The sequence below is a fragment of the Pristiophorus japonicus genome, chromosome 20 (genome assembly GCF_044704955.1).
Source record: "Pristiophorus japonicus isolate sPriJap1 chromosome 20, sPriJap1.hap1, whole genome shotgun sequence".
Taxonomy (NCBI): Eukaryota; Metazoa; Chordata; class Chondrichthyes; family Pristiophoridae; genus Pristiophorus; species Pristiophorus japonicus.
In genome coordinates, this window is record NC_091996.1 from 28,562,578 (window position 1) to 28,590,216 (window position 27,639).

General features: G+C 41.8%; 1 protein-coding gene and 1 pseudogene across 4 annotated transcripts in view; both read right to left on the reverse strand.

Moving 5' to 3' along the window:
* Nucleotides 1-21,015: 21,015 nt before the first annotated feature.
* LOC139233276 (U2 spliceosomal RNA) lies at nt 21,016-21,250 on the reverse strand (annotated as a pseudogene).
* Nucleotides 21,251-22,992: 1,742 nt separating this feature from the next.
* The window catches only part of LOC139232898 (uncharacterized), a 47,902-nt gene continuing 43,255 nt past the window's right edge, over nt 22,993-27,639 (reverse strand). For all 4 annotated transcript variants that reach the window (XM_070863392.1, XM_070863394.1, XM_070863390.1 and 1 more), the window contains one exon: nt 22,993-26,590. In XM_070863392.1, coding sequence (XP_070719493.1) covers nt 25,969-26,590 — 622 coding nt within the window. In that variant the 3' untranslated portion in view covers nt 22,993-25,968. The remainder of the gene's footprint in view (nt 26,591-27,639) is intronic.

Consider the following 27,639-nt stretch of genomic DNA (forward strand, 5'->3'; position numbering starts at 1 on the left):
ACAAACCACTGACTCCACACGGTCTGGTGTAAGTCTAACTGCTGTGACCTTTGTCCTTTATTGAACAGCCTCACAGTGCCTCTCAGGTGTGGTGGTCAGCCTTATATATTGCCTGTTGCAGGTACTTCCAGGTTTCCCACCACAGCGCCCTCTGTGGTGTACCATTGTGCTTACATTACATTTAAGGACCAGGACGATACACACATCAATACATAACATCGAGCTGGAGCGCCGGGCCCTGGAACATCATGGCGGAGGTCCGGCGAATGAGCGTACGGGGCCCAGAAGAGCTGAGGGCCCAGGGCCAGCACGGACCTGCCCACATTGCGATATGTGCGCACACTCGGTCTGTGCAGCAGAGCAGGTCTCCAGTTGTCCTGGTTAATCCTTCCCACTGGATAAAGGCCTAGCTCTGTCAAGCCCGTATGGTGGCTGGTGTGCAACAGTCACCACATGTTAAAAAAAATTCACGCAAAGGCATCTTCCACCCCCTCAACTGGAGTTCAGGACTGGAACATCGGGTCCTTCATTGAAACATCTGTGAACTCTCGTGGAAGCAAGTCATCCTCGTTCGAGGGACCACCTATGATGATGATGGTATCCAAAGATTGGATAGGATTTCTAAAAATGTCTTTTTCAATGTTATCACCTCATCGGACAGGTTTGGGTGGGACAGCATTCCCCCCACACCCCCCCTCCCCGCCCTTGTCACTTTCAAAGTATTAAGCATGTATTCCTTGTAGATGATTAAGATCCCAGCAGAGTTTGACTTTTGACTCTGTAATAAAATAGCCTTTTGTGAATATATGATGATGTAGGTAGGTGGTCTATCCTTGGATTTGAGAGCATTAGTTTGTTCTTGCAGTCTGCAGACTTCTGCAAAATCATAAGTGTTTCCTTATTCAGCCTCTGAAATCTATTTATGCCAAAGTAAATTGTTGATGTTGCTGCCTGCCTTTGGAGTCAGACCAACTGAACAGGACTAAAGGAGGGAAATATTCTTTAAAACAAAAAATCGGCATTTTTTAATGGGTCAATGGGATGGCTCTCTTAGGCTGTGTTTTTGAGTCTGGAGCCAGAAGCTGCACCTCAGTAGAAAGAACACAAAACAAGCCATCTGCTAATAGAATTGTCCACAAAAAGACAAGGATGAGGCTTTTTATTAGGCTAAAAGCTTTGCTATTAAGTTCTAAATATTCAGGTCTTCAAATGTGTCTTCCTTTTGTTTAAATGAAAAAGGTACTTGGCCGATTGTGGGAGGTGTGTCCAATTAACTAGTAATTATGAACCAATGGGAAGTATCATACGGCACTATAAATGTCCAATTTGTTATGTAGGAGCTCATCATCATCATACGCAATCCCTCAGAATCAAGGAAGACTTGCTTCCACTCTTAACATGAGTTCTCAGGTGGCTGAACAGTCCAATACGAGGGCCACAGACTCTGTCACGGGTGGGACAGATAGTCATTGAGGGAAGGGATGGGTGGGACTAGTTTGCCGCATGCTCCTTCCGCTGCCTGCGCTTGATTTCTGCATGCTCTCGGCGATGAGACTCGAGGTGCTCAGCACCCTCCCGGATGCACTTCCCCCACTTAGGGTGGTCTTTGGCCAGGGACTCCCAGATGTCAGTGGGGATGGTGCACTTTATCAGGGAGGCTTTGAGGGTGTCCTTGTAACGTTTCCGCTGCCCACCTTTGGCTCACGTTTGCCGTGAAGGAGTTCCGAGTAGAGCGCTTGCATTGGGAGTCTCGTGTCTGGCATGGGGATAATGTGGCCCGCCTAGCGGAGCTGATCAAGTATGGTCAGTACTTCAATGCTACCACATAGGTCAATTAGTATTAGCAATATCCACAGTGAGTCAAAGTCCTGTATTTTAAATTCAAACATATCTCCTATTTTCTTGGAATGTACATTGGGCCGGATTTTGCTGTAGAAATAATGTTGAGGCTAACAGTGCTCACCGTTATTTACATGGAAATTGGACAGCAACTTATGGCAACTGCACATGCGCAGTTAAATGTGGAAATCTGGAAGTTTATGTCCGAGATGCGATGTTCCTCGTCTCATCTGGCTCCCCATTAAAATACATTGAATGGCATGAAGTTCCTGTACTTCCCTCATTGATACAAACTAAACTCCAGAAAAAGTTAGGGCTTGTCCATTCCAATATAAGTACCCTATTAGCAGTATGGTCAGTCTTAATTACTGCCAAACAAGCTCTCTGGCACTGAAACTTAATGTTTGTAAGTGCGGAGTCTCATTCCTTCAGATTTTAATTATTATTGGAGATTAAAAAAAATTAAATAAAACTTTAAAACTTTTTCTTTCGGTCTCTTTTATCTCTCTCTTAATCCCATCTATCTTTCCATCTCTTTATTTTGCTTTCTATACCTGATTTGACATTCAATTCAATATTCCAACTGATATGTCCTGGTTCAGACTGTGTTGCTCATTAATGATTCTTCAATCTGATTGGTTAAGGAGGCACACAGTTGCTTTCCCTGTTCACACAGGTCCCAGGTGCTCTGTAGAGGGCGCCGTGCGTTTTGGCTCTTTAATTTACAGTAAGTTCCAGTGCAAAACCCCATAGAAAGTCTGTGGGCAAGTGCAAGTGTAATGAACTGCTTGTTCGCTGCTGAGATCAAAATCTGGCCCATAATGTTTGTTTAGCAGGATACAGTCCATCAATGTATAGAAAGGTCAGACAGGTTATACTGTGGCAGCATAGCTCAGTTGGTAGCACTCTTGCCTCTGAATCAGAGAGTTGCAAGCTCAAGTCTTACTACGGGCTTGAGCACATGATCTGGACTGACCATTCAGTGTAGTATTGAGAGAGTATTACTCTGTATTGTCCGAAAAGGTGTTTTTCAGATAACGTTAAACTAAGGCGCCATCTGCCGGCTCAAGTGGATGTAAAAGATCACATGTTATTATTTGAAGAAGAAGAAGTTCTTCTAACCAACATCCTCACCTAATATCACCAAAAACAGATTAACTGGTTAGTCATCTCGTTTGTTCTGGGTGCAAAATTACTACTGCAAGGGTAATCCATTGTGCTTTGGGATGCTGTAAGGTTGTGACAAGGTGCTACATATTTGCAAGAAATGTACATACTATACTACTTTATAGTATTATGCAGATGTAATGCAGGAATGTACAGTATGCACATGCAGGTAGGAAATAACTGATGTAGCATGTTTTCCATCTATAGTATTATGCAGATACGACTTTTGATGGGTTTTATGAATTGCAAGACAAATTATTGTCATGACTGCGAGTTATTCTTTATTCTTTTACTGCAAAGGTCTTAATATTCTTTGAAAAGATTTATTTAAAGCGCACATACTGGAGATTATCAACAGGATTTCTTTACAACTGTGCATTGATGTGTAGAACACCTGCTGGTAACACAGTCACCGTTTATTTTTCTGAAGCTTTGAAAATGTTACTGTACTAAAGTTCTGTCGGCAGCAAGATCTGGAACAAGTCAAAATAATCTGTAGGACCCCTGACACTTCTGTGTAAATCAGTGCTGACTGATTTATGGCATGTCAAAATAATCCCATTGTGACCTGGCACACATTTTAATAACTTAAAGTGTGACTTAATTTTACAAATTATCCCACTATTTTATAATGGAGAAAATAAGTTATCTAAAAACCAGCAAGACACTTAATATTCAAAAAGGAGTTAGATGTAGTCCTTACTACTAGGGGGATCAAGGGGTATGACGAGAAAGCAGGAATGGGGTGCTGAAGTTGCATGTTCAGTCATGAACTCATTGAATGGCGGTGCAGGCTCGAAGGGCCGAATGGCCTACTCCTGCACCTATTTTCTATGTTTCTATGTTAATGTGGCCAGTCATTTCTCTGCTGTTCGTCCTTTGATCCATCTTTTCTTGGAAGCTCTCACTGTAAGGATCAGAAGGTTGCGATGGACCAGACTGTGGACACTTTAATTTTTTTTCTTGCTAGAAGATCTATTTGAATGAAACCAGCTCACTTCCCACTTAACTCAACCAAAACTAAGGAGAGCTCCCACTAGTGAAGGCTCAAGTGTGAAGATCGGGCATAATAGGAGGGGGTGGGGATTAACATGTTAGAAATATGTTTGTTTCTGAGATTCCTTTCCTTTCCATTTATAAATATCAGGCAGTCGAGTTTGGGCTTAATGGAGGGAAGATGAATTTTAATTCACAACCATCTATGTAATGAGTTATCATTAGTGGGCCACTTGCAGAGTGTTATTGGAACTCATTGCCAATTTAAGCCAACAATATAAACATTTGAATTACCGCAGCAAATTATGTTTTGAAAAATTCTGATTCCAGATGGTTGCAACAACAACAACTTGTATTTATATAGCACCTTTAGCGTGGGACAACATCCTGAGGGGCTTCACAGGAGCTTAACAGAGGAAAGTGGTATTCCTTTTTGTATAAACCGCGCCAATCTTTGTGTGCAATTAAAGCACAATTGTCACCATAGCATTAGCAAATGATACTTTTCCCTATTGGCCCGGGTCCGATGTATTTGTAGTGAAGTGTACTGTTCTATGTAACTTGCCGATATTAACCCGATATTGTTCCTAGGCTGATAATTGTAACAGACTTATAAACAGAAAATGCTGGAAATCTCAGCGGGTCAGGCAGCATCTGTGGAGAGAGAAACCGAGTTATCGTTTCAGGTCGAAGATATGACGTTAACTCTCTGTTTCTCTCTCCACAGATACTGCCTGACCCGCTGAGATTTCCAGCATTTTCTGTTTTTATTTCAGATTCCAGCAACCGCAGTATTTTGCTTTTGTAATTGTAACAGACTGTTCCATATACTCAGTATATGATGTCATCGGTTTTTCTTTATGCCTGTGACCAAGAAAAACACTGACTAAGTCCAATAATTGCTTTGTATTTTTGCCAATCCAAATTCTGTGACGATTTAAATTTAAATGTATTTATATTCCTGGCACAGACACAATGGACCGAATGGCCACCTTCTGTGCTGTATCACTTAACGTTTCTATGATATTACTGAACACTGCACTGTTCAAACAGGGATGTGAAGTGTCCGGACCACTGGTAGTGGATCCGTCGAAGTACTTTTATTGCAGTTAGGTTAAACCTTTGTATGTCAATCCATTAAAATACAATTATTACATTTTATCATTGGTAAAAGATCCAGAGGGGAGAGGAGGAGACTTTTTATAAACGTTTGTGAATTGATATGATCTAGAATGCACTGACTAAAATGGTGGTGAAGCCGGTTCAATGGTAACTTTCAAAATGATCGGAGGTCCCGCACAGGCTGCTCACATGGCTGCGCAGCAAATTTAAAGGGACCGCGCACGAAAATAAATCAGAAGGAACATTGATAAAGTTTATGAGCACTCTCATCTCAGGTGGTTTATGGAGTCCTCATATGATAGCAAACTAGTTCGGAATTTGACAGATGCTATTTAAAGCTACCTATTCCTAGCTTGGGTGGAGATACGGCCATTTCCCTCTCTCTCTGGAGATAAATTGTAATGAGCAAAGGGATTTACATGCACTGAGGGCTAGTGCATAAAATGTGTATATAATTGATTGAACACGGTTCAAGGTTCTTACGTTTCCTAAGTTAGAGCTACCATAGCCAGCATTCTGTTAACCTTAATTGTTTTCTTGCTCAAGTGAGAGCGTGGAAGAGGAAAAACATCTTTTAGAGACTGTTTGTAGATTTAATGAAAAGTAATTGTTCATTGTTTCTTGTACTTTTAGGGTAGGCTTAGAATTCTAAAATCCTTTCTGAAAACCATAGAAAATATATCGCTGAATAATTTCACACTGCATTTTTACCACAGGAGGCAACACTTTTCTGGCCAACATTTGTGCATTGTGTGCATCTTGCAAACCAACGTACAGTTTATTAATACAGTGGAGCTATTGCAGGATTCACTCAGTTTAGCCAAAGTTCAAGCATTTTCCTCTGCAAATGCAGGAATCAGCTGTTCAAGGTTCGTTTACTATATATATGTTATATACCTTTTTTATAGAACTGAATTAAGTAGTTTTATTTCTATTAAGGTTTGTCAGCATGTCCTCTGGGATCCTGCATATAGAAGGCAGAATACTCTGGGGCCTCTGACTCAATCAATTTTGTTTACTCTGGCTGCAATAGCTTGTGTAGAAAACGCTAATTGAAACAAGACCAGGAATGGTGTTTGGAGGTCCAGTAGCGATAATTCTTTCTTTTTGCACTTGGACCGCAATTAAAACTTAAATTGGCTTCCAGATTTACCAATGAGGTCATGTTTATTCTTGAAACACATAAGCTTGCATTGAACTCTTATTGTGTTTTCTCTCTCATCTTTCCAAAACATAGCATGTTGAAGCAAGGATTCATTACCTCACCTTGTTCATGAGCAACTCTTCGTCCCTTGCAAGTACATCTTGGAATGTAGATGGATGCTTCTGCTTGGCTGTGGAGTTTAAACAGGCCCCAACAGGGATGGCTCCACAAATATACACGCCTGAGCTGGGAGCAGTGACAGCTGGGTTTGCGCAACATGCAGTCCAAAAATTTAATCTGTCATAATTCAATTGAAGCCAGAAGTCAACAGTGGCTCCACAACAAATCACGGTGTAATACGGCAGAAAATGGCTGTGAAGCCTGGGGATGACTGAAGGTCATTGGGGGATACGATGGAGCTGGAAGAACATAGTCATTTTACATTTTCTGTTACTGATCCATGCCACCTGGCAATTTCTGGAGGAAAATGGGGAAACTCTAGAAGTCATGGAATTCCAAAATTCCAAAGGTTCTGGCTTTTTGCATGGCATGTGACTCCGTACTGGCTCTGCCTCACTGCGTTTGAATATTTCATTCTGCTACAAGATGGTAGGGGTGAGAAAGTACCGTTCAGCTCAGTAACACGCCTTGTTTTTATTTCTCTACTTCACCGGTGGCAAGTTCACATCCCTCTGTTCTGTGTTGAGCCAGGAAACATCGTCAATTCCCTCGACTTCCACTATGACTGCATAACCTCCAACAGAACTCTAGCCCCTGCCAATGAAATAATATTCTATTTTAATCTAGTTCAAACCATCCATCATATAAAAACCAAATGCAAATTTGGGAATCTTATTAAGATGGGATTGTGACGACCACAGGAATTTTGGTTTTCATTTGCAGCTGCTAGCTGTATCTCTGGGAAGTCTGTGAGATTTCCTTTGCTCTGTGACAAAGCAAGTATGTGGGTGGGCGGCCTACACAAATGGCTGGCAACATTGCAATTATGTTTATCAACTTATTCAATATGACTCCCTGAGCTAAATGGCTTTTAATTGTTCCAACCCATGTCTGGCTGGCTGAAAGACAAGTCTTTGTCTGTTTACATGGGTTCCACCACAATGCTACATTTGTAAATACATCTGAGCTAATGTCTTCTGTTACTGGGTATCAAGAGCTAGTTGAACTGGGGAGGAGTGTAAAGCAAGGGTAAGAGAGACCTCTCCTGGACTATTAGCTCCCTATTTACTGTGTATGTTTTCTCAGTTATTGTGTTTTTTAAAAACTATCTTAAAGGAGATTGCTACAGCAAACAAAAGACACCCTTACGGCACAGACTTAGGGGCCAAAATTGGTTGACATACCGCCCAAAATTACAAAATTCATCAAAAAACACCCACATACCGCCCACATACCGCACGGCGGAAAATTCATCTGTGACATATCGCCGGGCAGTATGCATACCGTCCGCCCATGCAGACTGCCAACATACCGCCCAAAATTACAAAATTTATGACTTACACCGACATAACACCCGAGTTGCAGGCCATCCTGGAAAAGGTGGTTTTAAGTCGATCTTTAGTATGCGGTTGTAGACAATGCTGACCGGTCATCTTTAACTTTAATAAAAATTTTGTCTCTCACCCCCCCAGTCTCTCCCACACCCCAGTCTCTTTCCCCCCCCCCCCCACCCCTGCAGCGACCTCTCCCATCCCCCACAGCGATCTCGGGCTGCCCCACAATTTCATGAGTAGGGGAGAGAGTAGAGAAATATTGATGCACTGTACTTCTGATCTTTCAGAGGATTGTCTGGTGAATGGGCGATATACAATGGACATACAATTAAAAGTACCAACTATGGACGTTACGTTACACAGCGTGAGATCAGACACCAACATGCTGTCCTCCACGCATTGAAAGCACAGTCACTATTAAAATAAGTAATAACTTGGAGAACTACATGAAGAAAGAGCAATGCATTTAAGGTTAAACTCATACCTGTGTATCAGGAACTCCAAACAGTCTCTAGCCTCTCGTCGGTGCCTCTCGGGGGGGGGGGGGGCGGAACTTTACAGCAGTATGCGCGTGCGCAGAACTCGGGAGCCAAAGATTCCCGAGTGAAAAAGCCTCTCCGCTGCACCCGCACTCTGCTCCCGCCCGCTGCACTCTGCTCGGCTCACCGCCAAGAAAAAATTGATGAAAATCCCGCCCACTCGGCCCCAACGGTCTCGGGCGGTAAAAAACGACGCACCGCCCGGGGACCCCTGAAAAACGGGCGGACCATTTGTTCGACTAATTTTGGCCCCTCAGGGTCTTCAGTCATTTATTCCCTATTGTGGAGGATGAATAGGAACTCTTAAGAAATAATCATACAAATGTCCAACAGAGACTGTTTTTAAAAACCTGTTGAAAGGAGCTTAAGAATTATGGAGTCTATCTTTGCTTTTAAACATTCAACCCAGCTTGTATAAAATATAAATTGATAATTGGACTGTTAGTATAGTATCACTTTCTTTCTGTTCCTCTATATTATTTAAATCTGGATGAGTAGCTTTACCTTGTATACTACTTCCTTCTTCTTTGACAGACTCTCTGAGTCGAGGAAGATTTGCTTCCACACTAAAATGAGTTCTAAGGTGACTGATGAGACCAATGTGGGATCTACAGTCTCTGTCATAGGTGGGGCAGGTGGTGGTTGGAGGGACGGGGTGGGTGGGGGGCTTGATTTGTCGTACGCTCCTTCTGCTGTTTGTACTTGGCTTCCGCGTGCTCCCGGCGAAAAGACTCGAAGTGTTCAGCGCTTTCTCGGATGCTTCTCCTCCACTCCTCCACTGAACGGTCTTGGGCCAGGGATTCCCAAGAGTCGGTGGGATGTTACATTTTTTTCCAAGGAGACTTTGAGGGTATCCTTGAAGCATTTTCTCTGCCCTCCTAAGGCTCATCTGCCGTGATGTAGCTCGGAGTTAAGTGCTTGTTTTGGGAGGTTAGTATCAGGCATGCAGATAATGTGGCCTGCCCACCGGAGCTGATCGAGCGTGGTCAATGCCTCGATGCTGGGGATGTACAGTGATCTACTGGTATGTTATTTTCCGCTATATTCGATTACCGCAGGACACGGCGCGCATCTCCATTATGCGATTTGCTTCTGCGTTAACTACTGCCCCATACATGGCAGAGAATTATAAAAACAAGTTTGGTTCATAAGAGAGTCGGTCAGCTTAAAGAAACTGCAATCCAGCCATGAACACAAGAAACGGCCCAGGCTGAAGTGAGGGCATTAGTGACAGATAGGCCGTGATTTCGCCTATGGAAGTGGGAGCGAGACAGGCTACATCAGGTTACGGGTTGCAAACCTGTTGCTGACTCCAGCCCGCTCTGTAGAAGTGGTTTTACGTTGATGGGGCCGCCCAGCGAGGTTCCCGGTCAATTAAAAAGGAACAGGTCTGATGATCTCATTTGATGACGTGTCATCAGCCAGTTTCATTAAAGGGACCATGCGCAAATTTAGTTTTACAGTTGTGCTGTCAGTGTTCTACAGCATTGAGCTGCTGCAAACATTGACAAGCACTGCACATGGAGGGAGTCACAGCAAACAGGAAGGTACTCTTCCCTTCCAATGGGCAGCAGAGACCTCCCCAGGAGGCCAATGCAGCCTGGTTGCACATTGCACAGGAGGGCACAAGCATAGAAACATAGAAAATAGTTGCAGGAGTAGGCTATTCGGCCCTTCGAGCCTGCACCACCATTCAATAAGATCATGGCTGATCATTCCCTCAGTACCCCTATCCTGCTTTCTCTCCATACCCCTTGATCCCCTTAGCCATAAGGGCCATATCTAACTCACTCTTGAATATATCCAATGAACTAGCATCAACAACTCTCTGCTGCAGGGAATTCCACAGGTTAACAACTCTCTGAGTGAAGAAATGTCTCCTCATCTCAGTCCTAAATAGCCTACCCCTTATCCTCAGACTGTGTCCCCTGGTTCTGGACTTCCCCAACATTGGGAACATTCTACCTGTATCTAATCTGTCCAGTCCTGTCCCATCAGAATCTTATATGTTTCTATGAGATGGATGTCATCAGGAGGACCTGGCTGCAGTGGCGCAAACCTTTCAAAGATCTCAGTAGATTATGAAACGTTACTACAAAACCACACAACACCATTGCAGGGGGTACCCTTATGTCTCACCATGCTGTGACATCCTGCTGTGCCACTCATGACATCCCTATCACTCTTCCTTCCCTACCTTACTCCTGCACATCATTACTCATACCAACTTACCTTGCACCTCCACCCATTCCTCTCTCCCATCTACATTTTCACATCCCCATCTCACTAGCCCCCCCCCGCCTCACACTCGCCCTTATCCTAGTGCAAGCATACCAACTAACAACACACAAGGGTGTTTTTGCAATTGTGCATGCAAAGTCTCTGTTAATGTGTTGTCAAAAATTGAAATCTTTATTTTCAACACTTTGCTGCCTTGGAAAGATTTATATGTACCTTTTTGGAAGTGGTTTAGTGAGTTGCAGTGAATAGTAAGACATAATGGTACCCCCCGCAATGGTGGCGAGTGTGAAAGGAATGGCTTGGGCTTTGTAGGGATGCTTTATGGTGTTGATGTGGGGTGCTGCTAACTAACAAGGTGCATCATGTGGCAGCCAGGGTGTACAGCGTCAAGTGAAGTAAATGTGGCCATGATGAGGACATCCATGGCCTCCCAGGCAGCAATGTGGTTGGGAGCTGATGCTCTGTGTCCTTTGAAGCATCAGTTGATTGTGGAGAACATTGGTGTTATTGGTGCTGCTGGTGTGCCCAGTGTTGCTGGTGTTGGGGAAGATCGTGGTGGGATTCTGAGGACCAAGGTGAGATTGTTTCAAGGGCACCGATGCTAATGTAATAGATGGCAGGTGAAGTAGAGATGACAGAAGCGATCTGTCAATGGTGAGAGAGGTTGTTCCAATGAGGTAACACTGGATAGAGAGATTGTTCCAAAAACTTGCAACCTGCCTAAAGGTCAATGTGCCTTCCAAATGCAGTAAGCAAGAGGTTCTGATCTTGGAAAGTGAACAGCTGTGAGATGGGAGTTTTTATAGCACTTTTGCAGCTGTCGGGTAATGAAATGAATTCATCTTGATACAACGCCCAAAGTACTGACCTGATGTGATCCCCTTACAGTGGCAACCTCATAGAAAACCTGGGAAAATGGTAAGTTGACATCAAAATTGTGTCAATTAGCCTTTTAACAAAGTCATAACGACCTAAATTGCCTCCCCCGTTGCTGCGTGCCAGGTCTGTTCAGCGTTGACAGACCCGACACCTGGTAAAGTAGTATGGAGGAAGGTTTACAGCGGGTTCCCGATCACCTGTCAATCATTTCAAATTTCACAGCTGACCCGCCTCCGATCCTGTCCTCTGAGCACTGGCAAAATTCCGGCCTATAGTGTGGGAGGGGGAATTTTGACACTGGCGAAGATAGGCTTCTTTTCTATTGGTTGATGTTGAAATATGTTGTCATAGGAAGAAGTCCTTTATTGCTTCTGACATATCAATTTGGCCTGTTCAAATGTTTCATATAGTCACTGTGTCTAAAGAGAAGAAACAGACTGATGCTGGGAATTTTCTCAGGGGTCTTGTGATCAGCTAACGTAACTTCAGTAGAAATGGCATTTAGGCGATTTATCTGGGGTTTCTGCCAAAGTTACGGATCTCCATTGTATTCACCACGATAAGTGTATGTCATATCCTGGATCTGTTTCTGGCTCTCTACCTCTCATTCCTCCTTTATGACGCTCCTTAACTTTTTAAAAACTCTTTACTTCTTTGACCAAGCTTTTGGCCATCTGCGGTAATTTCTTCTTATGTGGCTCGGTGTCAAATTTATTTGTTTTGTCTTACAACACTCCTGTGAAGCACCTTGGGACGTTTTACTACGTTAACGGCACTATAGAAATACAAGTTGTTGTTGTAGGGCAGAGATCATCTTGTGCATAGAATCTAACAGCACAGAAGAAGGCCATTCAGCCCATCGAGCCTGAGCCGGTTCTTCAAAAGCACTGTCCAATTTCGTCCCACATTCCAGATTTTCCCCCATAACCCTGCAAATTAGTTCTCTTCAAAATACATGTCCAATTGCCTTTTGAAAGTTCCTGTGGAATCTGATTCCACCACCCTTTCAAGTAGTGAGTTCCAGATCACAACAACCCTCTTCGTGAAATAATTTCTCCTCATTTCTTCTCTAGTTATTTTGCCAATTATTTTAAATCTAGGTAGGTATCCTGCAATGTTAATTAGGGCCAATGTGATCTTCTGGACGAGTTTTGATCATCTAAAGGGGTGGGAGAGGAATTTTCCAGATTTTTTTCTCTAATTGGCCTGGGTGTTTATCTGTTTTCTGCCTTTCCTATGAGATAAAATGGTTCCGATTAGTTAGGGCGGGTCTATATCATGATGCATAAGGCAGTCATTTTTCTTGTCCTCATCCTGTTATGAACTTTGTGCTTGTACCAAAACACAGTAGATCATATTCACACCATTTCCCCATTATAAGGAGAGCGATGTGAAGTGCTGTACACTGAACATGTGTTTTTCCATTACATGGCTAGAAATGGTTCTTAACAGTGCAGTGGATAGAGTTCTCTAAATGATGTATATTTGGGGAAATTTTGAGCTCGTTAATGTTGGGGAAATGGAAATGTGTTCCTGGATCACATTTAGAATATTTTCTAAATAGTATTGCTTTGACAGTTTTACAGAACTGTAATTTTTCTTGGGTGCCCACAAGAGTGAAAATATGCCAAGAAAAGTATGGGAACAATTAAATTATATATTGCTAAGTAGTTAAAATAAATAACTGACACGTGTCTGACTGATGCACCTCATTAACACACAACTGTCACTTCCATAATAGGGCCAATTGCTGGTTTCACGTTACCTAACTCTCCCCATGAAGGACACGCACATATTTCCAGACCTGTGATCTCACAGTCTTTAAATCAATACAATCTGTTAATGAGATGGACACATTCTTCTATCGGTCCCCTCTCTCAACTTGCAAGACATCATTTTAGTTAGTGGCTTACCAGCTTTCCTAAATTTTCATCCCTTTTTTTGATCTGTGAAATAGAACGTGCAGAATAGTCCATGCTAATGATAGTGGAGCAGGCTCGAGTGGCCGAATGGCCTACTCCTACTCCTAATTATTATTATGGGGTGGGTGATCATAATCCAGTCTCTTGCACCTCCAGTTAAGCTGTCATATACTGCAGAGGCAGAGTGCTGATCATTAACCTGCTCTCTCTCAAAAGATAGTGCATGGCATCGGAGTAATTGGAGGAAAATAAAATACCTCCTTTTGCACAGAAATGGAATTACTGCTAAAACTTCAACAGTGTATAGGATGTATAGAAATATGGCTTCAAATAATTTAGTGATCCATTCATTTTTGTAAGCTATTTCACTCCATTAGATTTTTGTTCTGCTTTTAACTAGAGGTAAAGATACCAGCATCTGGAGTGAAAGGGCCTGCAAAAATGAAGGACTAGGTAAATGAGAGCAAAATAAAAAGAAAGTCGCATTTATATAGCGCCTTTCATGACCTCAGGACATCTCAAAACTCTTTACAGTCAATGAAGTACCTTTTGGAGTATAATCACTGGTGTAATGTAAGTCACTGCTGTAATGTAAGAAACTGGCAGCCAATTTGCGCACAGCAAGCTCCCACAGATAGCAATGTGATAATGACAAGATAATTTGTTTTTAGTGATCTTGATTTTAAGGATAAATGTTAACTAGGACACCGGGGAGAACTCACCTCCTCTTCGAAATAGAGCCATAGGATCTTTTACGTCCATCTGGGAGAGCAATCAGGGCCTCGGTTTAATGTCTCATTCGAAAGACGGCATCTCCGACAGTGCAGCACTCCCTCAGTACTCGCACTAGAGTGTCAGCCTTGATTTTTCTGCTTTAGTCTCTGGAGCAGGACTTGAACCCACAACCGTTTGAGAATGCTGAGCCACGGTTGACATCAACATTGAACAAAATTCTGAATAGTCTGCCACAGATTGAATTGAATGGCTGAAAAGAAATCTAAATGTACACTGTTGTTATAAGTTCCTTATTAAAAACAAAATGCAAACAGATCCGTTAAGTCCGGTTTATTAAAAAATCTCATGGTTTAGAATGGATTAACCTTGATAATTAAACACACATGTGCTACTAAATCTGCTATATTTTGTACTTAGAAGGAGTTATATGTCATAAATGTGGTCTAAGGCATTTTTAATTAAAGCTAACACAGTTCTTGTCCTTAGCAATTTTCCAGAAGCAGGAAGCATTCTTAAAGCAAATTTATAGATCTGGAGTTTCTGTTTGAGCATCATGTGAATTGTATGATGGAATAGCCTAGCTGTATAGATTGGAGATTCCAACATAGCAGCCCAAGCAAAGATAGAAATAAGAAAATATTGTTTAGTTTAATATTTCCTTGATTTTCAAAACTTTCAAGAAAACGTCAATGACATTGACCCCAAAAACACTGGATGGAGTTTAAAAAAAAAAGTTTAAAAAACCCAAAATGTAACAATCTCTTTTATTAATGTTCTAAACTGGTTGCCAAGAGATCTGAAATGGCAGCCTGGGATGTGGCTCCCTTCTGTTTTCTCTGCAGGGAACAGCCTAGCTGACACTCAGCACTGCTGGCCAGTGGCGGGACTGTGGGGTTGGGGGTTGGGAGGGGGAAGAGAAGACAAATTATTTGCCAGCTTGTCCCCTTGATTTGACAATTTCAAAATAAGAATTAATGAAGCTGCAGGTCAAAGAATTGAAGTTTTTATACATGTTAACATATTGTTCTTTTTGTGTGGAATTATTTTAGCTAGAATTCTCCCGCTGTCAGTCTAAACTTTCCAATGAAGTCTTCAATAGTCTATAACGGTCACTTCTGTTTAATTTTTTTTCTTGGCAGAGCCAAGGTCTGTTAAAAGCAATGTCTATATTAGTCTTTGTACAAGTTATGTTGCACATAATTATATTTTAATAAAACACCAGCTTTAGTAGTTCCTGGCCCACCTTTGAGTTGTTTTTCACTTAAGCAATCAGATACTGATGATGTGACCCATCCCTTCTGGGTAATATATGGTGAATGTATTCCACATGTGTGTATGGGTGCAATCAGGTAGAGCAGATAGATTTGGGGGCTGGTGAGAGGAAGAACAATTAAGAACTTAAGTAGTATTTCTGGATATGTTTGAAACAACTCTAAATTTAATGTACTGTGTTAAATCCTCCACTTTTGTTCCTTACAATGTGCATTATTGCTAATTGAGTGAGTCCATATTGATGATTCCAAGATGTGCTTATTCAGCCAAAAAGATTACAGCAAACCTATTTTGTGCTTCTCAATTAATGCTAATAATTTGTGTTTAGTGCTGTCAGACTCTCATTCTTTGTGATGATGACCAGGTTTGCCTTTTGCAGATTTAAAAAGAATTTCGGGTGTGAGGATGTTTTTGGTCTCATTCTGTTTGAAAATATTGGGGGGAAAAATTGCGGTCGGAGGCTTCCTGCGGGCAAATGCCTCTGACTGAAAATAATTTTATGAAAATACCTGGTGGTCCCGGAGGAACGTAGGATTGCGCTCGGAGGTCCAGTTTCACAGTCCAGCATACGGGAACGTCTTCCATGAATGTATGCGTATCCGGGAATCACGTGGATCTGGACCACCAATCACTATGTAGTGTTCTCATTCATCGTAATGGGAGCTCCGCGCTCTCATTCCTATCAATGAGAACACTCCTAAAATCAAATAAAACACAAACACAAATGAAAAAGAAACACTTCACTATAAAAAAAAATTAATATAAATTGCATTAAATTAAATGTTTTAGAGAAATTTTTTTTTAATTACATTTTTTTGTTAAAAAATAAACTTACCTTCTTGACAAGGTTTTTAACATAAAAAAATAAATAACATTAAATTTTTCTATGTTTTAAAACTCATGCTGGTAAAAGTAGGCCATACGCCTGCTTTTACCAGGCGTAAGAGTTTGAAGGATATTTGTTGGGCAAATAGCCTAAATCTCTGCCCGTAAATGTCCTCCCTGCGAGGATGCGTGCGATCTATCAAAAGAAAGTTTGACAGATCGCAAAAGCCTGTTTTCGGTGCATGCGCATTGCGCGCTGAAAACCGACATTTGCAAGACCTCTTTGGGTGCGTGCGCACATGCGCACATCATACGCATCTGGAGAGGCCACAATTTTCAGCCGTTGTTTATTTTAATGAAAAAAAAGTAATTGTATTTATATAGCTCCTTTCATGAATTGAGGATGTTCCAGAGAGCTTTACAGGTAATGTAACTAGTTCTGAATTGTAGTCACTGTCGTAATGTAGTAGGAAACATAACGGGCTGGATTTTTCCAATGCTCAAAAGGCGGGTCCGCTGTCAAAATCTGAAAGAATGACAGCAGGGCAGTATCCTGCTCTGAACACACCTCCGTGTAAGTTTCCCAAGCGCCGGCTCTGCCTGCGCTTTGCAGACCCGGCACTAAGCGGAGACTGAGCGAACTGAAATAGCTAAGACGGTGTTTAAAGGTATTTAAGCAGCATTTTACCAGCTACTAACCATTTTTGCAATTTTTTTCACGTCGCTCAGGGATCACATCACGAAAGCGCGTCGGGTTTTCAGTGACTCTCCATTGCTTTGAATGGGTGACAGTTTGCAAAACTGGTATACAAGCTACCATATCACAGCTGTTCACTTTCCAATGTTAGAAGCTGGAGCCTTCAGGATTTGGAATACAGGTTTGTGCTTTATACAGTTTGGAAGTCTTTGGAGTATACTCTCTATCCACTGTCACCTCCTTGGAACAATCTATCTTACCATTGACAGATCGCTTCTGTCATCTCAACTTCACCTGCCATCTATTCCATCAGCATCAGTGCCCTTGAAAAAAAATCTCACCTTGGTCCTCAGAATCCCACCATGATCATCAACATCACCAGGCACACCAGCAACACCAACAACAACACCAACCTTCTCCACAATCATCTGATGCTGGATAGGACACAGGGCATCAGCACATGACCACATTTCTGCCAGGGATGTCCTCGCCATGGCCAGATTTGCTTCACTTGTTGTTGTACACCCTGGCTGCCACTTGATGCACCAGGTTGGCACCAACCCACACCAGCTCCATAAAGTATCCCCACAATGCCCAAGTCATTCCTTTCACTCATCAACATTGCAGGGGTTTCGGGGGGGGGGGGGGGCGTTATATCTCACCATTCACTACAGCTCACTAAGTCACTTCCAAAGAAGCACACCAATCTGTCCAAGAAGGCAAATTGTTGAAAATAAAGATTTCACTGTTTGACAACACATTCACAGAAACTTGACACAAACATTTTCGAAAACATCCAAGTGCCTACTCTTGTGTGTTGCTAGTTGGTATGATTGGGCAAGGGTGAGAGTGAGGAGTGGCTAGTGAGATGGGCATGTGATAATGTGGAGGTGTAAGTTAAGTTGGTAGTAAGGATGGCAGGAGTAGGGTAGGGAAGGCAGAGCGATGGGGATGTGATGAGTGGCACAGCAGGATATGAGAGAGTGTGGCTTTGCAGTAACATTTCATGATCGACTGAGATCATTGAAAGGTTGCATCATTGCAGCCAGGTCCTCCTGTACAATGTGCAACCAAGCTGTGTTGGTGTCCTGGGGAGGTCTCTTCCGCCCATTGGAAGGGAAGAGAACCTCCTTGCGTGCTGTGACTCCTTCCATAAGCATATGGAGCGAGTTATGGGGGAGCCTGGGTGCAGCTGTGCATCTTTGTGCAGTGCTTGTCAATGTTTGCAGCACCTCGATGCAGCACCACTGTCAAAATTAATGTGGGCATGGTCCCTTTAAGGAAACCGGCTGATGACATGTCCTCAAATGACATAATCAGACCCGCTTCCTTTTAATTGGCCAGGAACCTCATAGGGCGGGTTTAACAAGCCCAATCGGGAAAGTCGTGGGCGAAGCGGACATTGAGCCAGTAGTGGCATTCGAATCCACACCCGATGTCGCCCATTTCTCTCCCGACCCGGTAGGAAAAATCTCGCCCTATGTGGGAGCCATATTGCACGTAACAATGAAATAAATGTTCAGGACATCTGTTTTAGGTTTTGGTTGAGGGATAAATGTTGGTCAGGACACTGGAAGAACTCCCCTGCCCTTCTCCAAATTGTGCCATGGGATTTTTTACATCTACCTGAGAGGGCAGATTGGTTTAATGTCTCATCTGAAAGATTGCACCTCTGACGGTGTCAGTCTAGATTTTGTGCTCAAGACTCTGGAGTGATCGTTGAACTTTCAACCTTCTGACTCAAAGGCAAGACTGCTACCACTGAGCCACAACTGACACCCCAAACTATTAGTATGTTAATTCTGCCTAAAACATTACTCTGTTAATACATAGCAGAAAAATCTGATAGGTGAACTTCATGTATGAATGCTTATCGCACTCGTGCTACATTCCTGTGTGTGATATTTTAATACCCGGTGTTAATCTGTTTAAAATAAATGGGTTAATATGTGTAAAAACAGAAAACACTGGAATGTTTTAATCATGATGTAGCTTTTCTGCTTGAAATTACCAAAGGACATAATTTCAATGAATTTAACTTCAAGAATATCTCACTGCTTCACATCCTTTTACCTGGGCACCTGATCAATGTAATCACATTCTTGCAACAACAAAAAAGTCCAAAATATAAACTTACCCACATTTGTATTTTTTAAATCTTCATTTTTATTCCCAAAATACTGTGAACTGAAACCATTAGTGGGCTTGTAATTGACGATTTTATAATCACCCTAATAATGAACTAGCATGCACAGCTTGAAAGCTAGAAATGTATTTCAATGCCCGAAAGAGCTGCCATTTTATTACATGTTTGAAATGGCTATTAGCTCTCTGACCTCACTGCGAGGTCGGGGGGCAGGAGCGCTGAGAGATTGCAGAGCGGCGTGATCGGGGCCCAGAAGAGGCGAGGGCCCAGGGGCAGCACGCGCCAGCCCACACTGCGATATGTGCGTGCACTAGGTCCGTGCAGCAGAGCTGGTCTCCAGTCATCTTGGTTAATCCTTGCCACTGGATGAAGACCTAGCTCTGTCAAGCCTGTGTGGTGGCTGATGTGACGGACACCACACGTTAAAAAAATCCATGCACAGGCACCTTCCAACCTTCAACATGTAGTTCGGGACCTGGAATATTAGGTTCTTCATTGAAACACCTGTGATCTCATCCCTTTTTGGCGTGGAAGCAAGTCATCCTTGATATGAGGGACTGCCTATGATGATGACATGCTGAATGTCAGTACCATAGAAGTTTACAGTACAGAAGGAGGCCATTTGGCCCATCGTAGCATTGCTGTCTCTTTGCTAGAACAATCCAAAAATGAATCCTATGTGCTCTCTTCTCATAGCCTTATATCGTCTTCTGCTTTGAATATTATCATCATCATAGGCAGTCCCTCGAAATCGAGGAAGACTTGCTTCCACTCTAAAAGTGAGTTCTTAGGTGACTGAACAGTCCAATATAGGAATTACAGTCTCTGTTGCAGGTGGGACAGACGGTCATTGAAGGAAAGGGTGGGTGGGACTGGTTTACCGCACGCTCCTTCCGCTGCCTGCGCTTGCTTTCTGCATGCTCTCGGCGACGAGTCTCGAGGTGCTCAGCGCCCTCCCGGATGCTCTTCCTCCACTTAGGGTGGCCTTTGGCCAGGGACTCCCAGGTGTCAGTGGGGATGTTGCATTTTATCAAGGAGGCTTTGAGGGTGTCCTTGAAATGTTTCCTCTGCCCACCGAGGTTCGCTTACCGTGTAGGAGTTGGGAGTCTTGTGTCAGACATGCGAACAATGTGGCCTGCCCAGCGGAGCTGGTCGAGTGTGGTCAGTGCTTCAATGCTAGGGATGTTGGCCTGATTGAGGACGCTAACGTTGGTGCATCTGTCTTCCCAGGGGATTTGCAGGATCTTGCGGAGACATCGTTGGTGATACTTTTTCAGCGATTTGAGGTGTCAACTGTATATGGTCCACGTCTCTGAGCCATACAGGAGGGCGGGTATCACTACAGCCCTGTAGACCATGAGCTTGGTGGCAGATTTGAGGGCCTGAGCTTCAAACACTCTCTTCCTCAGGCAGCGCTGGTGCACTGGAGGCAGTGTTGAACCTCATCTACGGTGTCTGCCCTTGCTGATAATAGGCTCCCGAGGTATGGAAAGTGGTCCACCTTGTCCAGGGCTGCGCTGTGGATCTTGATAACTGGGGGGCAGTGCTGTGTGGCGGGGTCAAGTTGGTGGAGAACCTTTGTCTTACTGATGTTTACTGTAAGGCCTATGCTTTCGTACGGCTCAGTGAAGATGTTGACTATGACTTGGAGTTCGTCATCATCATAGGAATCGAGGAAGACTTGCTTCCACTCTTAAAATGAGTCCTTAGATGGCTGAACAGTCCAATACGAGAACCACAGTCCCTGTCACAGGTGGGACATAGTTGTTGAGGGTAAGGGAGCGTGGGACAGATTTGCCGCACGCTCTTTCCGCTGCTCGCGCTTGATTTCTGCATGCTCTCAGCGATGAGACACAGATTTTTTTTTTTTAATTCGTAGCCAATCGTTCCAATTCTTTGTCAAATCACAAACGCCAGAGGTCACCTTGCACATGCCAAGGATCACTCTGCGCCAATGCTCTTAGCCAAAAGGCCTAGAGCCACTGCACCGTTCCTGGAAGTACTGCAATACCAGGTTCGTGCCATGGAGGTGGATGGCTCAGGTCCCCCACACACCTCCGTGGAGGTGGATGGGTCAAACCTCCCCACCCACCTCCTGTTTCCAAAAATGCAAGCATATACCTTCCTGACCAGGGAGAAACCACCCGGAGGTCATGGTGGCTGGTCAGAAACGGTACTACACTTGATCTTAGCCAAAAGGCCGAGAAGCGATGAGACACAGATGCTCAGTGCCCTCCTGAATTCACTTCCTCCACTTAGGGCGGTCTTTGGCCAGAGAGTCCCAGGTGTCGGTGGGGATGTTGCACTTTATCAGGGAGGCTTTGAGGGTGTCCTTGTAGCGTTTCCTCTGTCCACCTTTGTCTCGTTTGCCGTGAAGGAGTTCCGAGTAGAGTTCAGTCTCTGAATGTGCACAGATGCAAGCGTCGTCCACGTACTGTAGTTCGACGACAGAGGTTGGGATATTAATTAATATATATTAACATATTAATTAAGTTAAAGATCCAATGGGCTCTGCCTCAGTCACTCCTTGTCATGGCCCAACAAACCACTATATAAAAGACATTTTCCTAACCTCTTTCCCCACTCTCTTAGTGATGACTCCTCAATTGATCCAGCATCAACTGCCATTTGCAGAAGAAACTTGTACCACCCTTTTCGTGTTGAAGTGTTTCCTAACCTCACTCCTGAAAGGCCTTGTTCTAATGTTTAGGTTATGTCCCCTAGTCCTAGACTCCCCAACTAGCCGAAACAGTTTCTCTCCATCTACCCTATCAGTTTCCCTTAATATCTTGAAAACTTTGATCAAATCACCCCTTAACTGTCTACATTCCAGGGAATACAACCCCAGTTTGTGTGATCTCTGCTCTTAATATAACCCTTGAAGTCCAGGTACCATTCTGATAAATCTACTCCCTGCAAGGCCAATATATCCTTCCTAAAGTATGTTGTCCAGAACTAAACACAATACTCCAGGTGTGGTCTAACCAGAGCTTTGTATAACTGTTGCATAACTTCTACCCCCTTGTATTTTAATCCTCTAGATATAAATCTCAGCATTCCATTATCCTTTTGATTATTTTCGGTACCTGTCCATGACATTTGAACGATCTATGTACATGGACCCCTATGTCTCTTGGGTTTGCTTCTAATTCTTTGAAAGTTCTTATTTTAGTAAGTAGAGCTGCATTTCTTAAATTGTAATGATTAGTGATGGAATAATTCTTAATTATATACTTTGAATTAGGGAAGAAGGAACAGCTGCATCAGGAAATCAATTCCCTGATTTATATAAGTCCTAAATCAATTTGTATTGAAGTATCATGAGGAGGAATTAAACATAAGAAATAGGAGCAGGAGTAGGCCATTTGGCCCCTTGAGCCTGCTCCACCATTCAATAAGATCATGGCTGATCTGATCATGGACTCAGCTCCACTTCCCTGCCTGCTCCACATAATCCTTTACTCCCTTATCGCTCAAAAATCTATCTCCGCCATAAATATATTCAATGACCCAGCCTCCACAGCTCTCTGGGGCAGAGAATTCCATAGATTTACAATCCTCAGAGAAGAAATTCCTCCTCATCTCAGTTTTAAATGGGTGGCCCCTTATTCTGAGACTATGTCCCCTAGTTTTAGTTTCCCCTATGAGTGGAAATATCCTCACCTTGTCGAGCCCCCTCATTCTTATATGTAAACTGTATTAAAACTACATAAAATTAAAAATGTCATTCTTGTGCAGGCATGATGGGCTAACTGATCTGTTTCAGCACTCTTACATTCTATGATAACTTTAATAAAAAGTTGAGGTGAAAAAATTATATAATTTATACCTCTCCAAAACTATCTTCTTACTGTTGCGTATTCGAAGTTTTACTTATTTCATTATTAATAAAAATGTATATAGCGTTTTAATGAGTCAGTTTAATTATGCCTGCCTTGTGGAATACCATGCTTTTATTCAGAACTTCAAAGTACATTTCAAATAAGTAGGACATCTTGACCATAGAACACAGGGCTAAATCACTTGCATCACTCAAGTTTTAAAATAGTAAAATTCGGAAGGGTCAAAGTGAAATGCAAAATACACAGAACACAAACAAAGGCTGACAACTGATCCCCAGTCATTTTTTAAACAATTCACATCTATTGATTACTTAAATTGATTTTCTGAGAAATGGATTTAGACAAGGACTGCATATTGTACACATGTATTTTAATAAAAAGTATGAAACACAGTGTGACAAATAGTCACAGTTCAGTACCATTTTGGAATCTCCCTTCTGTGCTAATTACTGTACATTATTCTCATACACAGATATATTTAGTAATGGGCTTTAAAAATCCCCAGCAGATCAGAGATTGGCAGAATATTAATATCCTTCTTTAATTCTTGTATCCTTTTGTGCAGACATCATATAAATGAGAATAGATTGTCTGGAGACTAGCTGGCTAAAATATGCTGGGAAGCTTAAGGAGCCATTCCCTTCCCGCAGGCATCACGCATGTTTCTTTTGTGCACATTTGTCCATAGTTATTTATTCTGTCTTGATCTGTGCCTGAATAAATGCATTGAAGTTGTAGAAGACTACCCATACATCTGGAGCATACTATATGAATAATAGATCATATTTCAGCTCTTTATTACTATTTTACTACTTTATTCCAAATGCATCACTGTATTTAGTTAGATGTATAAGAATAAGTCCCACAAATCACAGTGATGACAAGATGCTGTCGAGTTCATAGGATAAAGCTTTGTTGAAGGGCTGTTTCAGACCTCGATGTTGCCATTTTCCTGTGCTGATTATTGCATATAAAGATTATTTTGTCTAACTTTACAGATTACAGTATTCGGATTAGGGCTAACCATCAATTAATACTCCACTGCCCCCAAATAATGCAGTGAAGCAGATAAATATGCCCAATGCAAAATAACAAACAACAGTCACGTGTCACATTTTTTTCTATTTTCAACTAAAACGTTGGGGGTTAACTAACCTACTACTATGGTGTATCTCTGCATTTGTTATATTCTATTTTATAAATTCCATTGGGCACAGAACTGGAAAAAAATACTGATATTGTGCATATAATTATGAACTCAGTCTGAAGACTATTAGGTTACCTAATCTGACCATGTTAATCCATAGTAATTGCATTCAGGATAGTCTAGTATGTAGGTTTGGTATATAGCTGTCTATTGAATAACTGAACTTGCAATGCTGCATAGTTCACTGTCCTCATGAAAAGAAAATAGTGGATCCTATGTGCAGAATAACATGGTTGTGAATGACTAAATTAAGAATAATTTTAGTTGAGTCCACATGAGCTCAAAAGCAACGAGTGCAGCTCAAGTCACTTCATGGATGTCTTCTGAACTCAGGATTAAATCATCTTGTTGTATCGTCACAGTTCTTTACTTTTAGGTTGCCTTAAAAATTGACAATTGCATTGCAGTTAAAGATGTTGGTCATTTTGCTAATAGGATTCATTAACAGCAGAATGTGATCATATGTTTTCTTGGGAGTATAAGGGAATTTACAGTGCCCAAATAAAAAATGACCATAATAGCCTGACATATCTTTTACATTAGAATTTCCATAGTAATTTTTCCTCCATTTCTTCAAATTAAACTGGATTGAAATCATTCATTCGGAATGATTTACTTTAAATAATTTTTGAAACTTGCAAAAAAAAAATGGTTGTACAATGCACGTTCAAAGAAACAGTAGGATATATGCCTCTGATCTTCACACCAACTGTATTAGAGCCAAGTATTCAGATCAATTCTTGGCTAAAGGGAGGTATGTTAATGCGTTGTCAACTTGAGGTCATTTTTCACACCACCTAGTGGTTGATATGGGTGATAGTGGCAGAGTCTCAGGCAAGTTTTCCACAAACAATGGAATGGTTTATCAGCCAGAAAGCCCTAAGGAGGGAGCAGAAAATAAAGGAGGTGGTGAGAATTTGACACGTTTTGCAGGAGCGTCTGATCGAAAATGGAAAAACTGTTTCCTCAAAAATTGGTGAAATTTCCCCTGCTGCAACCACCGGATTTTATTCAAGGTAAAAAGGGTAATTTAAAGCTCATCAAAAGATCCATAGTTCTCTTAAAAAATGTAATCAGAAGTAAATCTGGAAATGTGTCAGTTTCACTATGAACAAATTTTTGGATAAGCGCTAATTTTATCTATGCACCAAAGTATGATGCAATACGAGTGCCAACTATTTCCTGCTTAAGATATTAAAGTACTTTAAATCAAATCTAGGATGTTTCTCATGTTTGGTTTTTCACTTCATAAACCACCTGATAAATGATCAAAATATTTCTGTATGTTTGTAAATGTTTGCATGCTTTGAAACTGATATTACTAATTATTCCTGTAGTGACATCAAAGACTGAAGATATCCACAATATGCAACAGTAATTTCTCACTTGATAAGCTCAAATTCATTTCATATTTGGTTCCAATAATCTTAACTTTAAACAAAAATCCTCACTGCACAACAATGCTAACATAGAATCATACAGCACAGGAGACCATTCGGCCCATTGTACCTGTGCCAGCTCTTTGAAAGAACTATCCAATTAGTCCCACTCCCTTGCCCTTTCTCCATAGCCCTGCACATTTTTCCTTTGAGTACATATCCCATTCCCTTTTGAAAGTTACTGTAGACTCTACTTCCACCGCCCTTGCAGGCAGTGCATTCCAGTTCATCACAACTCGCTGCATAAAATAATTTCTCCTCTTCTCCCAAATGATTGTTTTGCCGATTATCTTAAATCTGTATTCTTTGGTTTCTGACCTTCCAGTGGAAACAGTTTCTCCTTTATTTACCATCAAAACCCCTCATCATTTTGAACACCCTTATTAAGTCTCCCCTTAACTGTCTATACAAGTTGATGATCAGCTTTTTAAGTTGGCAGTCACTACTGCTTGGCATGAGGCGGCTTATATCGGGCCATTTGTATCCTGGAAATGCATTGTTTTTGCTGAATGTTCTGTGGTCTACCCAAGAGGTTAGCTTTGTTATTAATATTGACAACCCAGTATTTTAGTTTGTATGTACTGAATCCAAAGGTCTTTGTTTTTTCTTTGTCATTCTCTGTGTCAGTAACAAGAGTAGGATTCTCATTGGTATTGGACTGTGAATTGTTGATGTGCGCATTCTCCTGAGGTCTGTGGGCATCGTCCGGTTCAGCTTCCAAGTCACATATGGTTAAATCAACCACTGGACGGTTGATGTAATTGTGCTCTAATGGTTGAGTTTGATTTAGACTGCTTGGATGGTCCGCAAATGTTTCTTCTTTTTTTTGTTCTATAAAAACACCAGTAATAGTAGCAGCAGGAACACTTTTCCTTGTACATGTTGGTCTTCTCTGCATCTGATCTTTGAATCCACTACCAGGCCGAGATGCCCAGGTAGAAACTTTGATCCTACTGTCTTTCTTATCATCTTGTTTTTTTTTAGTATTTTTGTATTTCTCTCTTCTCTTTAAATTTCCATTGGATACTTCAGAGTTCTTTGAAACATCATCTTCAGGTGGTTCACTGTGAGATAAGTTAAAACAAAAATTTCTCAAATGAGAAATTCTAGCGTTTTCACCATTCATTCTGTAGCTAACAGTTTTCATTTACACTAATAACTTTATAAACATATGCTCCTGGACAGATGCACTACATTTTAAAATGTAATAGTTCACAGATATTTTTGAAGGGGTGATAGCTTAATGTGTTAATGCATTGTATGGTGTGGTACTCAACCATACATATTACAAAGTCATCAGGTTTAATTTCTGGTGTGGGTTGAGTTAAGCTGATCTTTGTCAGAGTGAAGATGGGAGGAGGTTGGGCATGATAATTGGCCAACACATCCGTGAGCTTGGGAAGGGGCAGAATGGGGAGCCATCAATTCCGCTTCTGATTGCTATTAAATGCTCCCACCTTCTCCACTACTAATATGCTTATGTGAATTTTAGGTGATAACAGGAACAAGCTCAGCTGTGATGGCCTACAGAGTCAAATAACCCATCAACACTGTGACCCAGTTCACGTGAAAAGTAGTCCCTTTGGTAAGGTACTATGGCACTGCCAATACCACTGAAACTGTTTCCCAGCATGAATCTTTCTTTCTCTTCAGATGAGATGTGACAGAAATGATGCGTTTTTGTTCAGGTTTCGTTTTGACGGCTGCCTCGTTAAAACTCAATCATCGTGTATAAAGATTTTAACAGTCGATAGTAATGAAACTATACTCCAGTATGAGTCTTTCAGAAGAGGAGGGTAAGGGGAGAAAACTGGAGGAGGCAAAAAAAAAACGTAAGTAGTAATTGTTTTACCAATCAGTGCTAAATCTATCACTTTATGATAATGGTGGTCTGAATTATGAATCTTGACTGGATTATTAAACACAAATAAAGTGTGCTTCATTTTAATTGGTTTATTGCTGTGATTTGATTATCTCTGTTAAATGTCTATTTGAACATAAATCTGCCACTTTACTTTCAGTAGATATACACAAAGCAAGAACCACACCGCACCAACAAGAATGTGACATGATTCTAACAGTGTTCCCAGGCCCCTGTTTTTCACATATTTAC